This window comes from Pleurodeles waltl, chromosome 6, assembly GCF_031143425.1.
Source record: "Pleurodeles waltl isolate 20211129_DDA chromosome 6, aPleWal1.hap1.20221129, whole genome shotgun sequence".
NCBI lineage: Eukaryota > Metazoa > Chordata > Amphibia > Caudata > Salamandridae > Pleurodeles > Pleurodeles waltl.
In genome coordinates this window covers 1538364256-1538385281 of record NC_090445.1, presented here as the reverse complement: position 1 = coordinate 1538385281, position 21026 = coordinate 1538364256, and the positions used below count along the sequence as shown (strand labels likewise).

Here is a 21026-nt window from a genome sequence, read left to right as displayed (position 1 = left end):
CTTTCAATGGAAAACCTGTTGTCTGTAAATGACAGGACACTACCACACCACACTTGCAACAGTGTACTCCAAAATATACCGCCAGCTACATGTTTACATCCTTATCACTTACCTGCTGAATACGTTTGCTAGGTGTGTTTTTTGTGTGTGACAGATTTTTCACAATCCCTCGGACTTTCTTTTTGTAACATTAATGAGAGCACTACCATTCTGAAAATTGTTCCAGCCCACTGGTGCATGTCAATTCCAAAATGTCATTCATGCATAAACTCTTGTTGGTACACTTCTTTTCAACTATCCTGTTTCTGTGCAGTTCTCAGAGGAAGCAGCATATTGTGATTTAATTACTGTGCTCAGAAAGACTCGTGTTCATCAGTGAAGCATATATGCAGATTACTGTATTATTTGTAATTCACTTCTCAGCAAAACATAACCAATTTTAGTTGGATTTGCTGAAAGCAGTCCAGGATATATTCAGAAGACTTATCACAAGAATCTAAAACTACACAGCAATATAATCAAAAGAAATTGAGGGAGTGGTGCACAGATATTACAAACTGTTAGACGAGCCATGCAGTATGTACCTTTTACCAGCAATACAAAATGGGCAAGTCTCTACAAAGCAGGGTTTCTTTAATAGCACTTTCTTCACCAACTGTGCCTGTTTCTAAAGCATTGCTATTGCTTACAGATAAAAGGCTAAAGGAATAAGGAGATTGTGAGGCCTAAGACTTTATTTCATTCATTCCAGTTCAGTAACCAAGTTACTTTCTTTACAGAAATGACTCGCTACAGGTAGTGATAGAAAGCAAGCATGGCTTACCAAATGGGTAGCAATTGAGATACAGCATTACACAGTATTGTCATATGTGTGTCTCTTCTGGAGAATAGAAGCATAATTTAGAGGACATTATGGAATGAAACCCTCACATAACTCCAAAACACAGTGTCCACACCATGTGCATTCTTTACTCTTACACCCACACCCTGCAGGCATCAATACAGCTCTCAGCTGCACTACAGACTATACTTTTTGGCCCCATGGTTTACAGTATCCTTAAAACTCATTGGCAAAGCCAGTGAGCCCCAGAGGGTGAAATGTATTGGTTTTGTTAGTAATTGTTGTTTGTGTTTTCCTCATGCATCCTCAAACTTCAGAAGGTGCTGCTATCAGATATGCTCATTGTGTCCGCTGTCTGCCATCTTCCTCACATAGACTATCTTGTCAACATCCTATTGTCTTAGTGGCGTAACAAAGGGCCCCTAACAATAAGATTTCGTTTACCACATCAATATCTTTGTTCTGGGTCTCGTAATGTTGGTTTAGTTCAATTTAACCCTCTGGACAACTATACCCGAAAATATGATGGTTTGTGAATGAAAAACCACAAACTGGAGAAATGTTAATTGTGTCATTGATTTAAATGACAGCATTTCTTCAATGCATTCACCTGCGACCTTCCTGTTAACTTGTACTGCGACAGAGCCGAACACCTTGAAACCTTGTAGTCTTATCCTTACGTGAATCATGTGATTGGTAAAGTTCAGATTTACCTTCCATTTCCCACTCTAACCGTTCGATTGACCATCTTCTGTTCCTACCGAGGTTACATTTTATAATTTGTCTATCTTTAGTTGTTTCCCTTTTAACAAAATAGCCTCTTGCATAGCCCCTGTTGATGCCCTGTCATCTGTGGCTGAATCCTGCATTGCCTGTTGTGCTTCCAGGGAGAATTAATCACTTTCTATTACTACTGGAAAAAGACACCAGAAGCTGCCAGTTCCAGGGCGCATCGCAGACACCGCCGACAGGCTGTTTTCAGGAGAATTAAAACACGCACTGCGTCCACCCCCGTTGCCACGCCCTCAAGGCCACCTTCCAGTGAATTTTGTGAGTACAGTTTGGATATCCCCGTGGACTTTGGACTAGACTATATGATAGGCTGCAAAGTATCCTTGGCATACAGTACGAACCAGAGTAGAGCTATGGGGGACAAATTATTTGCATGATTTCGCCAGCATTTCAAGGCTTCTGGCTAAACATGTATGTACTGAATGGTGGGTTGCTTGCTACGTATTTTTATGCGGCCCTCTGGTATTATGCTAGCTACCTGCATTGAGTAGAGTGTTTTTCTAATATTGCTTATTAAACATTTCAGAACGGTTCTCTTTATTTTGTTAATTTGCTAGTTTTGAATAATAGCAGATAATTGTTGGTACCACAGATGGACACTGCCTTGTCATGTATATTTATTGATGTGTGTTTAAGGCTGAGCTTTGACTCTGATCTGTGATTTTCATAACCCCGAAACGAACGTGTAGCACAGATGTACGGCCAGATTGTTATAAAAAATAGGGTCCTGAAGTGAGTGATCCCACCCTCTGCTATTGGATAATTGCATATAAACCAGACACTAGGCTGGATGTACTTCACTGTTTCACTCTGCAATGATTATTAGTCTCGATTGCTTAGCGTGGATCAGGCTTGTCCTTGAATATTAATATTAAGTGACTGTCTTTTTCATTTCTGGGAGTTTCATTTAATGATCTCCTCTACCCTTTCTCTATTCAGTGGACCTCAGCTCTGCCAGTGAAGATGATTTTGATAGTGAGGACAGTGAACAGGAGTTAAAGGGATATGCCTGCCGCCATTGTTTCTCCACAAGTACGTACTCAATGTGTCTGTTTTCCTTGTCTGAGTTGTTTGCTGTTCTCTGTGTTGTCAAAATATTTTTCGCTCCTATTTAGTGTGTTTGCCGTGAATTATGATTCCAACAGCGTTGCACGTGTCAGGAATATGACAACAGCTGGCTCCCACAAAAGGGGCCCTGTCTCCATTCCCCTCGCTTCAGTGTCTAGGTTTTCTCCCTTCAGACAAAGTAATCCAGAGACAGTATGCTTCCATTGTCTGGGAAGCTGTAATGCCCCCCATCTAGTGACTTGCTAAATAAAGGGCACTTAAAATGACTCTCTCAGTACTAATTTATTTCTTTGAGCCAGCCTTTAAGGTTGAATACCAGAAACCATACAGTGTTGGCAGAAACCTCCGTTTCAATGCTGACATTATTTACCCCATATATTCTCTCATCTACCACTGTTAGTGAGGTTACTACTTCCTTCAATCCCAGTCTACGGCTCTTGAAATGTCCCTACTTGTGTCTAGCCAGTAATGTAAGCTTTCAGCCCTTGAGCTGATCAGCTGTCCATGTTGAATTGGTGGTCTAGCGGTAGACCAACTGTTCACCCTGATTCTAGTGCCTATCAAAAGTACCTGATGTTGCACACTCACGTGAAAATAATGTTTTTTTACAGTTGTGCATTCTCCTATTGCATGCTATCTCAAAGTCTCTTCTGTATTCCTAAAACACACCATAAAAAAATGACCTTGACTTCAATTTGTTGCTTCCCCTTTTTCAATTCGAGTGACTCGTCTTCCCACCTCCTCCTATCTTGAAACAAAGCCTACTCTATGCCACATATCTGTATAATTGTTTTACTGCAAATTGCATGCCTCATTTGATAGATCACTTCATCTCCTTCTTAGAAAGTCCCACCTCTGCAGCCTAACTATCTGATCTCTTCTGATGGCTACAACTACCTGTGGATTCCTCACCTTATGAATTCATCCTTGCGCCAGCATCCAACTGAAAATCTTCTTCCCAGCTCTCCACGAGGACGTCACAATTGCACGGCTCCAGGCGACTCAGGCTGACGTCACCGTGCCAATAAGAGGTCCTCACCAGCGTGCTGATGTCAGTTCCCTTTTATCTGTGCCTTCGCCGCTAACTGTTTTCTCCTAGCTCTCGCTTCTGTTGGAGGTTTCATTTTGTTGCTATCAGAATTGTTAGTTACAATGTCTCCCCTAGGAAGTCCGATTTCAAGCCATGCAGAGAGTGCAGGGGTTGCATGTCGATCACTGAACCTCATGAAGATTGTCTTTGGTGCCTTAGCTCTGAGCATGACGTCGGAGTGCGTCTTGCCAGAGCATTAATCCAAAGGCGTTAAAGGAAAGGGAGGCCAAACTCTTTTTGAGTAAGGCAAAGAAAAGGGTCATAGGAGCCATCGTAGATCCTCTTCCCATGCTTCTTCGAAGAAGCATAGGAAACGGTGCAGTCATGACTCCCTGCGTTGTCTGGCTCAGAGCCAATCGAGATCTCCATCTCGTCGGCGCCATGCGACGTGGGAGGTGAGTCAGACGGGAGTCCTCTAACCCAGAGCCCTGAGGCTTCTCCGGCACTGTCTGTCTTTGAGGTTGTGGCGCCTCCGGGCAGTCCTCAATTTTCACCTGCTGCTCAGGAGTCCAATTTTCAGCAAGCACAGGTGCATCAGAGAGACCAGCAGTATCCTGCCTTCCCGGCTCTGGGAGCGGATACAGCGGCATTTTTGAATGCCATGTTCTCTATGTTCAATGCGATGGCCCCTGCTGGTGCACCGGCTGGTCCCACGGGTCCAATGGCATTTTCGTTGGGCACCCCTGCTCCGTACAAGGCCATTCTATCTGGCTGAGCGTACCGGACCGGCGCCGATGACATCGCCTCGAGCCCCTGTGGATCCCATGATGTCGCCTCCTAGATCTATGGTGCCGATTTCATCTCCCCGTCAGCCAGCGCCGATGGTAGAGCTGCAAGCGTCCATGGCGCCATTAGGATCCGTGCCGTGCCAGATCCAAGTGATGGATTAGAACGAAGTCAACCTTCCTCTTCTGTTCCAGGTCAGGTGTTGAAGCTGGTGTCTTCCACGTCGGCAAATTCCATGTTGACGCCGAGGTTGGAGGCTCGATTGAAGTCACGCCGGAAGGCCTTGCGGCTCTTAAAGGAGGAAGAGTATCAAAGGCAGTTGTTGGAGGAAGGAGAGATTGTCGGGCCCTTGGGAGAGTATCAAGGCCTGGAGTCGGCCAGTGGACTGGATACTTCCCCGGAATGGGACTTGCCTTCACCGGGGGAATTTACAGAGGAGGCAGCTTCGTTTCACACAGTTCTCAGGAAGGCAGCAGACTTTTTAGCAGTGGCGGCCCGTCCTTTAGGGCGGAGGGGCCACGCCCCCCCACCCCATGAAGAGTGTCTGTCAGGCTGAACAAAGGTCAGCCTGACAGACACTCTTCATGTTCAGGTCAGACAGCCAGGAGTGAGCCATGCGCGATTTGCGCAGACTCCTGGCTGCCTGAGCTGAACTTTGCTGGGCTGAGGAGATCACAACCCCTATGGGCGTGACCTCCTCGGCCCAGCAAAGGTGCCTCGAGGCCCTCTCTTGGGTGACGAGGAAAGCGTCACCCATTGACACTCTCCCTGGGCGCTTCAGGTTTAAGCCCTAAAGCGCCCAGGGCGAGTGTCAATCAGTGACACTTCGTCACAGAGTGGGGTGGGGTGGGGTCAGCAGTCTCACTGACCCCATCCCACTCTGTGACAAGGCTGGGACTGCTGCCTTCCCTTATTGACTGACCTAAGGTCAGCCAATGAGGGAAGGCAGCAGTCCCAACCCTCCTGGGACCTGGAGGCTAAAGGTAAGTGTGTGGGTGTGTGTGTGTGTGTGTGTATGTATGTGTGTTATGTTTTACATTGAATGTTTGGTGCGCGCGTGCATGTTTGAGTGTTATGAGTGTTAATGGATGTGAGTGCGTGCGTGTGTGTGTGAAAGAATGAATGTGTGTGATCTTGTAAAATGAATGTTTGGTGCATGCGTGCATGTTTGAATGGAATGAGTGTTGTTAATGGATGAGCGTGCATGCGTGTCTGTGTGTGAAAGAATGAGTGTGTGTGTGTGTGTGTGTGTGTGTGTGTGTGCCCCGCCCGCCCCCTCCCAAAGCTGCCGGCCACCACTGCTTTTTAGAACTTCCATTGCCTGCTGTGGAAGTTAAGACGAACATTTTAACTGAGGTTCTGCATCCTTCTTCGGCTTCAGCAGACCCTTTGCTTCCATTCAACGAAGCTCTTACGGAGCCCATATTGAAACTTAGGAGGAAGCCTGTATCATCGCCTGCTGTGAATAGAGCTGTGGCAAGGAGATAGAGTGGAGCCTGGTGATCTGGGGTTTTTATCACAACATCCTACCCCGAAGAGTTTGGTGGTTCAGGCCTCTTGTTCTACACGGTCTGCTTCAGGTTCCTTCCCTGTGATTCCATCAGACAGGGAATCCAAGCGGATGGAGCAATCCGCAAAGAAGACTTTCTCGTCCTGCAGCATGGCTTTCAAGGCTGCAAACGCTACCTGTGTGCTGGGTAGATATGTCTACGCCCTCATGGACTCTGCGAAGGCCATGGGCCCTGACCTGCCGCTGGATGTACAAAGACCATTTGAAGAACTCCTGTCTGATGCGCAGGCTGCGTCGAAACAAATAATCCGGTCTGGCCTGTACTCTACGGACTCGGTGGCCAGGGCAGTGGGTACATCAGTTGCTACCAGGAGGCACGCTTGGTTGAGGTCCTCTGGGTTTTCTTCAGATGTACAGACCACTTTGTTGGCTTTACCTTTTGATGGGGGAAAAACTGTTTGGAAATAAAGCAGACTCTGCCATAGAGCGCTTTAAAGATAGCCGGGCCACAGCACATTCTTGGGGATTGCAAGCCTCCTCTGCTACCCCTTTTAGGTCCTTTCGGAAGTTCAGGGGGTTTGGGTGTGGAGCAGCTTATCGAGGCAGACCCCGGTCCTTGGTCCAGCAGTGTACCAGCCTCCCATATCGGTCCTTTAGAGGGGAGGGTTAGGACAAGAGGGGCCACCCAACAGTACCCTACGTCATCCTCTTCCTCAGGAGGACAACAGCAAGAGAAGCAGCCCTAGTTTTCTCCCCTTTATAGACCATACTTCTCATGTAGGGGGAAGATTACGTCTTTTTCTCCACAAGTGGGAGTTAGTTACATCAGACTCATGGGTTCTAAATATTGTGAGAAAAGGAAATGCTCTCCCTTTTCAGGAGTTACCTCCTTCCATCCCTCCCCGTCCCTCCTTTTGTTCAGAAGACAATCTCGTGTTGTTACAGCAGGAGGTTAAGACCCTATTGTCAAAAGGTGCGGTGGAGTTGGTTCCAGAGCAGGAAAGAGGTCAGGGTTGTTATTCAAGATACTTCCTGGACCCTTAAGAAGGACGGTCGTTTGAGACCAATCCTATACCTGGGGATTTTGAATTGGTTCCTCAAACAGGAGAAATTCAAGATGCTAACTCTAGCTCAGGTACTTCTGGCATTGAACAAAGAAGACTGGATGGTGTCTGTCGACTTGTAGGATGCGTACTTTCATATCCCTATACTCAAGTCACACAGGAAGTATCTCCGGTTTGTGGTGGGGTCGCAACACTACCAGTTTGCGGTCCTCCTGTTTGGTCTTACTTCAGTACCTCAAGTTTTCACGAAGGTGATGGCAGTGGTGGCAGCAAGTCTCAGAAGGAAGGGGATATCGGTTTTTCTTACCTGGATGATTGGTTGGTCAAAGCCAAGTTTCCAGAGCTTGTGTTGCGTCACTTGCAGATGACAACTCAATTGTTGTTCAGGCTGGGTTTTTCGATAAATGTACCCAAATCTCACCTGGAGCCCTCTCAACGCCTCCTGTTCATGGGCAGTACTGAATACAACATTGAATCGGGCCTATCCTGAGCCTCAGCGGATCCAGGATATTCAGGAGTTGATTCCAATGTTTCAAAATGGAGCGGTTTTTCAGTCCTCAAGGTCTTAAGCCTGCTCAGTCTGTTTGCTTCTTGCATTCTGTTGGTCACTCATGTATGTTGGCACATGAGGGCTCTCCAATGGTGCCTCCGCAGGCAGTGGTTTCAACACAAAGGGGATCTCGAGGAGTCGATAATGATCTTCAGAGATGCTGCAGCGGATTTACGAAGGAGGGCTGTGGATGGCAACCTTTCTCAAGGAAGGCCGTTTTCACTGCCGCCTCCTGTGGCCGCGGTCATGACGGATGCTTCCACTCTAGGGTGGGGAGCTCATCTGGGGGACCTGGAGGTCAAGGGTCGTTGGTCTCCAGTGGAACAGACTTTACATATCAATCTGTTGGAATTGCAGGCGATACGTTTGGCTCTCAAGGCTTCCTCCCGTCCCTTTGCGGTTAGTCTGTTCAGGTCCTGACGGACAACACTATCACGATGTGGTATATAAACAAGCAGGGAGGAGTAGGGTTGTATCCTTCTCTGCAGAGAAGCTCTGCGTCTCTGGTCCTGGATTCAGGACCATCGGATTTGCTTGGTAACAAATCATCTGGCCGGGGTGCTCAACGTGCGTGCTGACTCTGTCGGCATCTTGTGGACGATCACGAGTGGCGTCTTCATCCGGATCTGGTCCTGCACGTCTTTCATATGTGGGGTTCTCCGGTGATAGATCTCTTTGCCACTCGGGAGAACGCGCACTGCCCGTCATTCTGCAACCTCCCGTATCCGGTGCAACCAGTTGCTTTACACGTTTCACCCCATACCCTTGATTCCTTGAGTTCTGAGGAAGATTCGCCAAGATCGGGCTCAAGTCATTTTACTAGCCCGGATTGCCCATGAACAGTGTGGTACACGGACCTTCTCCAAATCTCAGTGTGCCCTCCACTCCGTCTCCCTCTCAGGGCAGACCTCCTCTCGCAGTCGCAGAGGCAGGTTCTACACCCCCACCTCCAGAGCGTGCACCTTCATTCCTGGAGATTGAATGGGGCAACCGGAGTTCCTTTTCTCTCCCACCAGATGTAGTGGATGTTATTTTATCGGCCAGGCGACACTCCACTAAGTCAGTTTATGCCGGCAGGTGGGCAGAATTTGTGGCTTGGTTTTGAGAAAAACAAATTGATCCTTTGAAGGCCCACCTTTTTGAAATGTTATTATTTGCTTTGGACTTAGCAAAGAAGGGTTGTGCAGTGACTACGATTAAAGGTTATTTAGCTGCTCTGTCAGTCTTTCTTTGTCTCCCGGATCAGCCCTCATTGTTTAAATCACCTATTGTGATTAGGTTTCTTAAGGGTTTACTTAATAAGTTTCCTCCCACTCCTTTTCATGTGCCTCAGTTGGACCTAAATCTTGTTTTAACCTTTTTAAACGGGTCACCTTTTGAGCCCATGCACTCTAGCCTTTTAAGGTTTTTAGTGCTTAAAACAGTTTTTCTTGTTGCCATAACCTCGGCTAAGTGGGTTAGTGAGCTTCAAGCTCTTTCTGTTAAACCCCCCTTTACCTTGTTTTTCCCAGATAAAGTGGTGTTGAAAACCAGGGCGGCTTTCCTGCTAGAAATGTGTCACTCCTTTTCATACAGGGCAGACTATTACCCTTCCATCTTTGTACCCTCCTCCTCAACCCCTCGGAGGAAGAAAGCTTCACCGCTTGGACCCTAAAAGGGTGCTTAGTTTTTACATTGAAAGGACGAAGGACTTTCACCTGGAAGATCAGCTGTTCGTGGGGTATATTGGACAGAGGAAGGGCAGAGCATTCCATAAAAGAACAATCTCCAGGTGGGTTAACCTTTGTAGCAAGATCTGCTACTCGTTGGCGAAAAAGGTTCCCCTTGAGGGTATCTGAGCCCACTCCACCAGGGCTAAGTCTGCTACTTCGGCCCTGGCAAGGGGGGGTTCCGGTGGTGGCTATTTGCAAGGCAGCAACTTGGACGTCCCTCCACACCTTCGCAAAGCATTATTGCTTGGACTCTGAGGTTCGGAGGGACGACCATTTTGCACGATCTGTGTTGCAGGATTTCTTGGTGTGATCAGACAGGCACCCACCTCCGAGTGTGGTACTCCTTTGGGACTCTATTCATAAGGTGAGGAATCCACAGGTAGTTGTATCCATCAGAAGAACAAGTTACTTACCTTTGGTAACGCTTTTTCTGGTGGATACAAGAGCTACCTGTGGATTCCTCCCAGTCCCACCAGCCTCCCCGTTGCCTGTCTGATTGCACTAGGATATGTGATTGCATAGATGTATGTATAAATTGATATTTTTACTGTATATATAAATTATGGTTTTGATTATGTTGCATCATGAAGGTTTTGTGTAGATATGTATTTATTGGAGTTATTTTGGAGTCTGTTTTCACCTGTTCGCCCGTGAAACTGACGTCAGCACGCCCAGGACCTCTTATTGGCATGGTGATGTCAGACGGAGTCACGTGGAGCCGTGCACTTGTGACGTCCTCGTTGACTTGCAGAGCTGGGAAGATGATTTTCTGTCGGATGCTGGAGCAAGGGTGAATTCATAAGGTGAGGAATCCACTGGTAGCTATTGTATCCACCAGAAAAAGCGTTATCGAAGGTAAGTAACTTGTTCATCTAGCTCATCTATTGATCCCATCAGCCGTCTGCCTGAATTTTCCTACTATACTCCCAAATTAATGATCTCACCTAAATCTAATTAATTCAATCTACCACAAAGAAACTGGAAGAAATCCATGTAATGGTGTGCTTGACGGCACAAGACTCCTGAAAACCAAAACCCACTGGACTAAACACTAACCTTGCTTATAGCAGCGGTGTGCTGCCTGGCATTGTGTTTCAACGCCTCCTCAGGTGCAGTAAGGTCTATATAAATAGTTACAATACATTTCTTTAAACTTAATTGAGACTTTGTTGTGGAGTAAACCTTGTCACTTGTATGGGCCCTGGGGCAGTGTGAGGTGGCTGCCTTTATTGCATACGAATTTCAAATAGTTCCCTTCTGTTAGATAAGTACAAGGCATATTTTTGTGTTGCAGGTGAGGACTGCTGTCTTTTGAAGGACCATTTCCATTGTTTACCCCAGTCACTGTTTGGTTTTATACTGAATAGATACATGCCTCTTCCAAGATTGTAACCTTTTTTAGACATTTTCACATGCAGCCCAGGTGAAGCACTGACCCCTCTTCAATAATCTGCTGACATAGATTTAAAGTGTATAATTTTATTTTCCGAAGCTTCTAAAGACTGGCATCATGGCGGCCGGGAGAATATCTTGCTCTGCACAGATTGCCGGGTGCACTTCAAAAAGTATGGTGAGCTTCCCCCAATTGAGAAACCAGTGGATCCACCACCTTTCATGTTCAAACCTGTAATAGAGGAAGAGGATGGCCTTAATGGGAAGCATAGCATGAGGACTCGGCGGAGTAGAGTTTCGGTATGTATGCACATTTCTGTATGCCACTTTCCGGTCGCACCCCAAGCGACACTGACCCTCTGCTTAAAATGTATTCTTTTTCCATTTTTTCTCACAACAGAAGACAAATGCAAGAGATTGTGTTTGGTTTCTCTAAAAATATAATAATGAAATTTGCTTGCACTTCTAGATACCTCAGAAATGAGGTGCTATGCCCTTTCGTGTGAACATTGGCTTCTAATTTAAGCGATTCCCTGTAAAGAAATAGTCTGCAATTTTCGTAGGATTTTGCAAAGGGTGTGTCAGTGTACATGGCATCAGTACTAAATGCTTTGGGCCCCAAAGATATGCTCAGTAATGCAGTTGTGTTACTAGCACAGTGTTTGAACTTAACTAATAGGTTGCCTATCATTGGCAGTCTTCTGGAGTTAAATATTTTTCACATGCGCAGAGAAATTATATCTGCCCATTCCGGGGTCATTTAAGTCCACAAGATTCTACGATCTGTAATATGGAGATGTGCAGGAAGCATTGCTGGAAGTCCCCTTTCACGTTTTTGTGTGTGAAGTTATCTCCGTGTTAGCAAGCAGACTACGTTTTCCACATTTATTTAAATAGACACATTGATTTCCCCGTTGCCAAGTTTGAGAGACAAAGTAATATCCGTGTCTTTAAACATTGCCGTGCATGTGTCTGTGTTAATGTTTGTATGTGAGCACTCTAGCGCACTGCTGATATCGTGAAAGTAGTGTACCATACCCGAGGAGTTGAACAGAAACCTTTACTGATGTACATCAGTCCAGAAAAGACTTGCCAGCTCAAGTATCGTGCTCCTAAATTGAAACCGCGCAGCCCTTCCAAATGTCCCTTTTCTCAACCCCTCCATTTCTAATTTTCCCAAATTACCTTTGATTAGATGACCACCCTTCGTAGCGGTCGTAAAACGCAGGCAACCAGTCCGGATGGTAGAACATCACCCATCAGTGAAGACATCCGCTGCAGTGGGCGCAACTCCCCTAGTGCTGCCAGCACCTCCAGCAATGACAGCAAGGCTGACTCCGTGAAGAAATCTGCCAAGGTGAGCCCATGGGCACACTGCCTGCTTCATGGAGCTTGGGCTGTTGTTATCCCTGTTGGTATACACTTAGAAACTCTCCATTTTGTAGTGTCTGAAACAACAAAATGCTCTTTACCCCTGCGCTAGGCATCACATAGATCGTTGTCTAATTGAGTTTAGTATTTTGTCTGGCTCCCTTCTTTTCTTATTGTCATTGTGTCAAAGCAATGGCAATATTAAGACTTTGGACATATTCAGATTAGAAACGGAGTGAGGCACAGTGGAATAACAAGACTTCATGCCCACACAGAGCCCATGCCTTATGAAAAACCCACGCTAAGCAGTCTACATGCTAAAGTGTGAAAATACCAACCCAACTTAGTAAAAGATTACATTAGATTACCCCCTTTCGGAGAACAGGCTATTGCCAAAAACCTCATTTTTGGCAGACAACTGTCTGCATGCTGATAGTGTAGGCCTCTTGAATACAGCATCTAGAGATTCAGGAGTTGATTGTCATTACGTTATAGAAGGCAGGTATAACAGCTTGCAGTCTCTTCTGGATTGGCATTAAATCAACTTCACTATTGACGTGTTCTTTGGAAACAGTATTGTAGCATTTATATAATGCCTTCCTAATTGTTGACATAGCCCCCAATCGCTTTCCAGTTGATCGTGTTAGTAGTTTCTCTTTGTTGTGCATATTTGAAAAATGTGCTATTTAAAGTAACCGCACTGAGTGGAATGTTTTTGGTGTCACGATGGCTTGGAAATGTGTTCTAGGCTTGCCGCAGAGTAACATGCAGAGAGAGTGTGACATTAAATTTTGCTATTTGCAAATACAAACCAATGTTTCTTATGTTCTGAGTCACTTGAGTTACGATTTTAAGAAACCACGTGCCTTTGTTATAATTATTGTTTTCAATTCTAGATGGCTATTATTTTTTGCTCTGTTTCGGGTTATGTTTTAAAGCTTTACTTTATTTTGGACCATGTTCCAGAGCTTGCCTGTCTGTATAAAGGAAAAGCTCCCATTGTTACCTTTTTTTTTTTTTTTTTGCGAGGAACATAGGAGCAGAGCATTTCTGGTGCTGAGATTTATCCTATGAGTTTACAGTTTTAATTTAGATTTTAAGAAGGTTGGTCCTGTCCCATGGCCCTATCAGTGAGCAATGCTATATACTCCCTTGCAGGTAGAGATAATGGTGTCTGCTTGTCTTTAGGATTTTTTCTGGGAGCATTGTTGCTTGTCAATGTTGCTTGGTGGTTAAACACCTAGTGTCTCCATTCTAGATGCCTTTAATCATGTGAAGTCCTAATGAAGAGAAGATGCATCAGATCCATAGTGTTCTCATCTTGCAGAATGCATCTCTATTCACTTAGACGTTGTTTTGAAATATGTTAGGAATCCAGGATCAAGCCAATATTATTCCCATCAGTCAGTGTGCTTTTTGGTGATACTAACTCCAAGAGTCAAGTGAATATAGGACCATAATTTTTCCATAATCTGTGCAAGAGTATTTTTGTTTGAGGAGCTAGTATTATTACTTAGCGCCCTCTGTTGAACTGCCAAGAGGCATTATACGAGTGCAAAGTTATTAAGGTTCACTTTTATCATGGTATTGACATTTTTAGCAGAGGTGTAGCACGTAAGCTTGAAGGAGTTGACTAGATCTAAAAGAAGAACACCAATTCATTGAGGGGAGTGGAGAATTGTTGAACTCCGGTGAGGGAGACACTAACCAGAGAGGTGAAAATCGAAGAGCAGAATATGAGATAGTACTACATAAGATGAATATATAACTAATAATGTAATTGTCTAATTTTTATATGATAATTAAATACTTTAAATTCGTATGTATGTTTTTATTCTCAAAATTAATTACACAAGTGTTATATTGCTGATTTATTTAATGTAATTGATTCTGTCTTAAAATAATTGTAGACTAAAGTCATCAATTTTATTGTAATTTAGTGAATAGCGTTTAATAATTCTAATTATCGACCATTTACTATAAATTAACATTGTTTTATAAACATTTTTGTCTTATTTTAAAACCCTTTCCCCAGTTTACTACTCACCCCGAAACCTAAAAAATCTTTTTGCCTCCAAATCAGTGTCTGCTACCGTAACTCTACCCATACTGACCCCCAAAGCCCTTTTGTCACATCAATACCCACCCCAAAAACAAAAAACTTTTCCCCAATAAAACACTAACTGCCTCTGTGCTCTAAAGAACACTTCAGACTCTAAATCACTACCCACCACTGAACCCCGAAAAATACCACACCCAAAATTACAACTCCCCCTTGAACCATAAAAAATGCCATACCCTAAACCACTTCCCATCTCTGAACCATAAAAAAACCCTTAGCCCATATTGGCCACCCCTGGCCCTAAAAAAAAAAAAAATCCCTTAACAGCCATGACACGACCCACAACAGATGCCTAAAAAGCACTTGTTAATAAATGTTATATTGCTTTAATTCAGTTATAAATTTAAATTTAAAATTCATTACTCAACGTGTTTTACACTAATCGTTGATTAGATATAATTGTTTATATTTAACAAATTCCATATAAAGTACTTATTTCAATAAATTAGTATTACGTTAATTTTCCTTTAATTTTAAATGTAAATATATTAGCTATACTTTTATTTAAAAACAATTATATGACGGAATAGTTTTTCATTCTATAATTTTCCTGGAGCTTCATTTGATAGAATTTTACAACATGGACAATGGCTTGATGTCTTGCTAAAGTAATATACATTCTGATGGATACTTCAGCCTGCAGATTCATTCCCTGGAAAATAACCCCAAGGCTACAGACTGAATATGGAAATGGCTTTGAATCAAGGCTGAAAGTGACGTCACCAAAGCCATATTGCGACCATCCCAGCTTAACAACAATTTCCCCTTTTCTGCAATTTCAATGTGAACTCTGAGTTCACTGGAGTGGTGATTCTTCCTCACAGAACAAAGTTATCTTGGGCAGTACGTCACCTCCCAAGCTTTTGTGTTTTAAGCCTTGCAGGTACTCTAAGGGACGGATATCTATTACTGACCTCATCTCATCTGCATTTGTCTCTGGTGCCTTCAGTCAGACCACAACATGCGCTCCTGCTCATCTTGTCTGAGCATGCTTTCTGAAGCAATCATGGAAAGGGAGGCCAAGCTTTTCATAGCTAATGATGGGAATGAGAGACAGACGCTCAAGACCTTGTTCCTGGTCACCATCATCCCACTCTTCTGGTCGAAAGTGAAGGAAGCATAAGAAACATGGGAAAGGCAAGTCCTTTCCCAAACCCTCTGTCAGCTCTTCATCAGGTTCACTTGAGTGAAAAAGGGCAAGGTTGTTTGGAAGCGGATCATCTCCAGATGGATTGTCCTTTGCATTCTGCTACCATTAGCTAAGAAGCAGCCTCCTGAGGGCCCATTCCTGCTGGGGCCAAGGCTGCTACTACTGCGTTGGCATGCAGGGTACTTCTCCTGGACATCTACCAAGCCACTACGGGGGCATCAGGGAGAAGATGTGGCTTAACGACCTGAGCTGCCGACTTCGGAGCAAAGGGTTTGAGTCTTGGCGTCGACTGCTCAATGTCCTATGATTCTAGGCAGTTCACATAATCTCCCTGTGCCCCTACTTCAGCGCCTTGAGATCCTCATGGGTGAGTTGCTGCGCTTTACATATCTTGGATTTATGTCGCACGTTCACAAAGCACTACTGCTCAGAAAGTCTGGTTGTCAAGACAGGCATTTTGCCTATTTGCTCCTCCAAGCTCTACTGTTTTGAGCTGGGCCCCTCATCTTTAGGATCCCATTAGACACTGCTGATTGGTCAAACATTGTTTTTTATGTGGCTTTGTGCTAATGGCATGGAAATAATTATGAAAGAAACTTATGTCAGCAAGCCTGTGTTGTGCTCATATGGGCACCTCAACAGCACTTCCACTGTAGAGAAGATAAAGCCGATCAACGCCACCTACCAGTATGCGGAGGCACTTCTCAAGATTTTCCAGGTCCAGTCTGACATCTGGAAAATATTCTAAGGCACTGTTACTCGAAAAGTATGGCTGAGGGCCGCATTCACCCCTCCTGACCTTTACATACGGCTCCCTGGTCAACAGCAACACAAGGCTGCTGTTTACTTGAATCAGCACTGAGATGCAAAAGATGTTAAATAGGCAAACATTTATTAAAGGTTAACTGATTGTTTAAAAAAAAAAAAAAAATTAACAAGTCTGTCCTGCATTTTTAAAGACATCCTGCATCCCCCAACAATCACCCCCACCCCAACAATGCCAGTCCTGAACTAGGAGGCAAGTCAGGTATGTGCAGTCTTTGGCTGGCCTTGGTTTCTATTATACACAGATAACATTATAGTTTATTAAATGAAGGTTTTGTACGGAACGCATCCTAAAGTCATGCATTTCAAGGTCCTCGTATGTCCCATACTGCGGGCAACAATGCAGCTCTCGGTCACATCACAGACCAAACTTGTGGCCACCAAGAAAATGTTATGAGTACCCATGTTCTAAAGTGAATAATCTGTGCTTATATACTCTCCACCAGAAAAAGCGGTACCAAAAGTAAGTAGCTTATTCATTACGGTTTCAAGATGGCAAGCATGTTTAAAAGCATCATAATGGCTGCCTTGAACAGTAACTTAAATGCTGGTAACTTCAGCAATCAAAAGTAGCTGCCCAGTGCCATGTTTACTAATTAGCCATCTTGTGAAGGTATTGTGCTTAATGTATCCCTTTGTTTTTTTTTAGTTTTTTTTTTTTTTTAGCTCCAAGTTGACCAGAAACCTTACTTCTACATATGGCAGCTTTGTTGGAACTTTAAAATGACAATGTACAATATCACTGCAAGATGTGCGCCCACTGCTTTGTTTTGTTTTATATTTTGTACCGCAAGAATGTGCCCGCCAAGATACTTTTCTTTTTTCTATGTTCTTTTAATTTATCTCCTGTATGAGTGATGGAGTATGTTTTTTCTAACTTATGGAGTGCCTAAACTCATCAGTGACAGAAGAGGCATTTTCAAGTAAAAAACAGATCTATTGGCACTGTTTGTTTGAAGAATAAACTCATTTAGCTCAGAGTTTTAGGGTCGATGTTTATGGCAACCTTTTGTTTATATTTTGCTTTCATGACTTGTAAATACATTTTACACAGTACTCAATTTGCCTGTTTTAATAAATCCCATCAGTTGCTTGCTTGTTATCTACTCACCCAGATTATCTCAAGTTACAATACGACATCCAAAGAAATTGTTATGCCCATTTGAGACTATCAGTTCATGCTCTATCCCATGGAAGGTTGTAGACACACACCACTGTGGCATTTAGCCTCTTATGTACATGATCAGACCATATTTTATACTTTGCAAAGGCTGTTGTTGAAGTAGCGACTGTGAGGACAGATGGTTTCTTTCGATGTGTTTGAGTCCACATTTTTATGGGCGAGCACAAAGTGCTCCGTCCATTCTGTAATCTCTTTGGGCTTGAAACCATACCCATGCCACGTCTGTCACTTACATTGGTTCGTGGGCTTGCCTTCTAAAATCCGCTTGCTTTCATTTGTGGAAGGCATGCATATGTCATGCCTTTTCCGGTATTTAGCACACCTACACAGCACCGGTAAAGTACCGATAACATACGAGGCTCGATGTTTTCAGCCTGGAGTCCGGACTACTTTAACTGTTCATTTTCCACGCAGCGCGATCGCACTGCATTTTAAATAGCGTGACCGCGCTGCAGGTTTTTTTTTTTTTTGGATTTTTGCTTTACCACGCTAATAACTCTAACTCAAACAAATGCGAGACCCGTTGCATTGAAAATTCTTGCTTAAGGTTAGAACCCAGACGAGGAACCCTTCATCTTGCTGGCAACTTGTCAGCAGATACTACTCGAGAACCGATTTTCCAACTTTGCTTCTGTTATGTAGTTGACATCCTCCCTTCCTTTCTATGGAATGTCCTTACTATTATTATTGTAAATTACTAATTGTATAGTGCAGTCTTCATTGTAGTGCATTTCAATATTCTACTAGGTTATCACTTTTTAAACATTTTTTATCCCAGACTGGAGATGTGCAAAACATTACACGGTCACTTACAAATCCCATCTCAATTTTTTAAGTTGGAAAACTAAGTTAAAGCCTTTTCTGCATCATAAGATCTCTATTTATAGCCCTAAATGCTAGAAAATTCTCTTCTGCTTTTTGCGTACGCTGGAACACTTTTTGACATCGTTTTCTCCCATGGCAAGCAGCAGAGACGGTCTATAGATGTAATATACAGTGGACTCCTATCAGAGACCTATTTTTTTCCCAATGTACTCATAGGGCTGTAGAGTATTAGAAACCGACCTGTATAGCAGCATCTAAAATGAAAGGCCATTTACTATCAAAATGCACATGAAGGTAAAGTAGTCAGATAGTCTTATGTTTTTTACCTTAGGCTGTGATGTAGGCCTGTCTTTCAGGACCTATGTGGCACAAGTTTCAGCATTGCCTTGTACTGGCAGTTTGCCTACCAGAGACAGTTTACTCTGACTTATGAGAGAAGGAATTATGAACACCTCTGAGGAATTAAAATCTCTAAAATCACTTTCTTACCAGTCAACCTTTTTGTTTCACTCAATGTTTTTTAAACACGTTCTTTTGAGTGTATGATTTAAAATCTTATTGCGGACAAGATTTTTTGTCAGAATGCTTTACTTTTTTTCAGTGTCCCTCCCAGTGTGAGACAATAGGCAGTTTCAGATGCTCATAAGATGTGTGTAGTTGGAGTTCCACACACGACGACAAATTGTGAGATGTTTCATAAATGTCAAAAAATATCCCTGAAAGGCAGAGAGGTTTTTGGACTAACCGGGAGTAATGGACAGTAGAAGATGTAGGAAGTTGGCTCTGTATGTACTATTTCAAAGTAAGAAATAGCATGCATAGTCCAAGGGTTCCCCTTAGAGGTAAGATAGTGGCAAAAAGAGATAATTCTAATGCTCTATTTTGTGGTAGTGTGGTCGAGCAGTAGGCTTATCAGAGGGTAGTGTTAAGCATTTGTTGTACACGCACAGGCAATAAATGAGGAACACACACTCAAAGACAATTCCAGGCCAGTAGGTTTTTAATATAGAAAAATATATTTTCTTAGTTTATTTTAAGAACCACAGGTTCAAGATTTACAATCAATACTTTAAATGAAAGGTATTTCACCCAGGTATCATAGGAACTTTGAATCAGCAAAATAGCATGTACAGTTTTGGCAAAAATGGCAATAAGCTATTTTAAAACTAGACAGTGCAAATTTCAACAGTTCCTGGGGGAGTTAAGTGTTTGTTAGTTTTGCAGGTAAGTAAACCACCTACGGGGTTCAAAGTTGGGTCCAAGGTAGCCCACTGTTGGGGGTTCAGGGCAACCCCAAAGTTACCACACCAGCAGCTCAGGGCCGGTCAGGTGCAGAGGTCAAAGTGGTGCCCAAAATACATAGGCTTCAATGGAGAAGGGGGTGCCACGGTTCCAGTCTGCCAGCAGGTAAGTACCCGCGACTTCGGAGGGCAGACCAGGGGGGTTTTGTAGGGCACCGGGGAGACACAAGTCAGCACAGAAAGTACACCCTCAGCGGCACGGGGGGCGGCTGGGTGCAGTGTGCAAACAGACGTCGGGTTCGCAATAGGTTTCAATGGGAGACCCAGGGGTCTCTTCAGCGAAGCAGGCAGGCAAGGGGGGGGGGCTCCTCGGGGTAGCCACCACCTGAGCAAGGGACAGGGCCACCTGGGGGTCGCTTCTGCGCGGGAGGTCGGATCCTTCAGGTCCTGGGGGTTGCGGGTGCAGTGTCTTTACTAGGCGTCAGGTTCTTTGAAGCAGGCAGTTGCGGTCAGGGGGAGGCTCTGGATTCCCTCTGCAGGCGTTGCTGGGGGGCTCAGGGGTGTCAACTCTGGCTACTCACAGTCTCGCAGTCGATGGGGAGTTCTCCCTGTAGTTTTGTTTCTCTGCATGTCGGGCAGGGGGTGTCTGGTGCAGAGTGGAAAGTCTCACGCTTCCGGCGGGAAACGTGGAGTCCTTTTAGAGTTGTTTCTTTGTTGCAAGTTTTGGTTTCTTTGGAACAGGGCTGCTGTCCTCTGGAGTTCTGGGTCCTTTTAGATGCAGGGTAGCCCTCTGAGGTTTCAGAGGTCGCTGGACCCTGGGGAGCGCGTCGCTGTTGCAGTTTCTCTTGAAGTGGGGAGACAGGCCGGTAGGGCTGGGGCCAAAGCAGTTGGTGTCTCTGTCTTCTCTGCAGGGCTTCAGGTCAGCAGTCCTTCTTCGTCTTAGGTTGCAGGAATCTCTCGTCATAGGTTCTGGGGGCCCCTAAATACTCAATTTAGGGGTGTGTTTAGGTCTGGGAGGTTAGTAGCCAACGGCTACTAGCCCTGAGGGTGCCTTTGTGCACATCCCTAATCCTGTTGGGGAATCCCCCATCTGCAAGATGGAGGATTTCTAAAAGTCAGAGTCACCTCAGCTCAGGACACCATAGGGGTTGTCCTGACTGGCCAGTGACTCCTCCTTGTTTTTCTCATTATCTCCTCCGGCCTTGCCGCCAAAAGGGGGCGGGCATCTCCACTAGCTGGAATGCCCTGTGGCGCTGTAACAAAGGGGGTGAGCCTTTGAGGCTCACCGCCAGGTGTTACAGTTCCTGCAGAGGGAGGTGAGAAGCACCTCCACCCAGTACAGGCTTTGTTCCTGGCCACAGAGTGACAAAGGCACTCTCCCCATGTGGCCAGCAACATGTCTGGTGTGTGGCAGGCTGGTAAAACTAGTCAGCCCACACTGGAAGTCGGGTATGTTTTCAGGGGGCATCTCTAAGATGCCCTCTGGGGTGTATTTCACAATAAAATGTACACTGGCATCAGTGTGCATTTATTGTGCTGAGAAGTTTGATACCAAACCTCCCAG

At 44.6% G+C, this 21026-nt stretch overlaps 1 protein-coding gene across 18 annotated transcripts in view; it reads left to right on the top strand.

Annotated features, from left to right (window-relative positions):
* The window catches only part of RERE (arginine-glutamic acid dipeptide repeats), a 798532-nt gene that overhangs the window by 634983 nt on the left and 142523 nt on the right, over positions 1-21026 (top strand). For 16 of the 18 annotated variants that reach the window (XM_069241143.1, XM_069241141.1, XM_069241137.1 and 13 more), the window contains 4 exons: positions 1729-1891; positions 2573-2665; positions 10846-11045; positions 11941-12102. In XM_069241143.1, coding sequence (XP_069097244.1) covers positions 1729-1891; positions 2573-2665; positions 10846-11045; positions 11941-12102 — 618 coding nt within the window. The remainder of the gene's footprint in view (positions 1-1728; positions 1892-2572; positions 2666-10845; positions 11046-11940; positions 12103-21026) is intronic. The other 2 variants (XM_069241145.1, XM_069241144.1) reach the window with 1 other exon arrangement.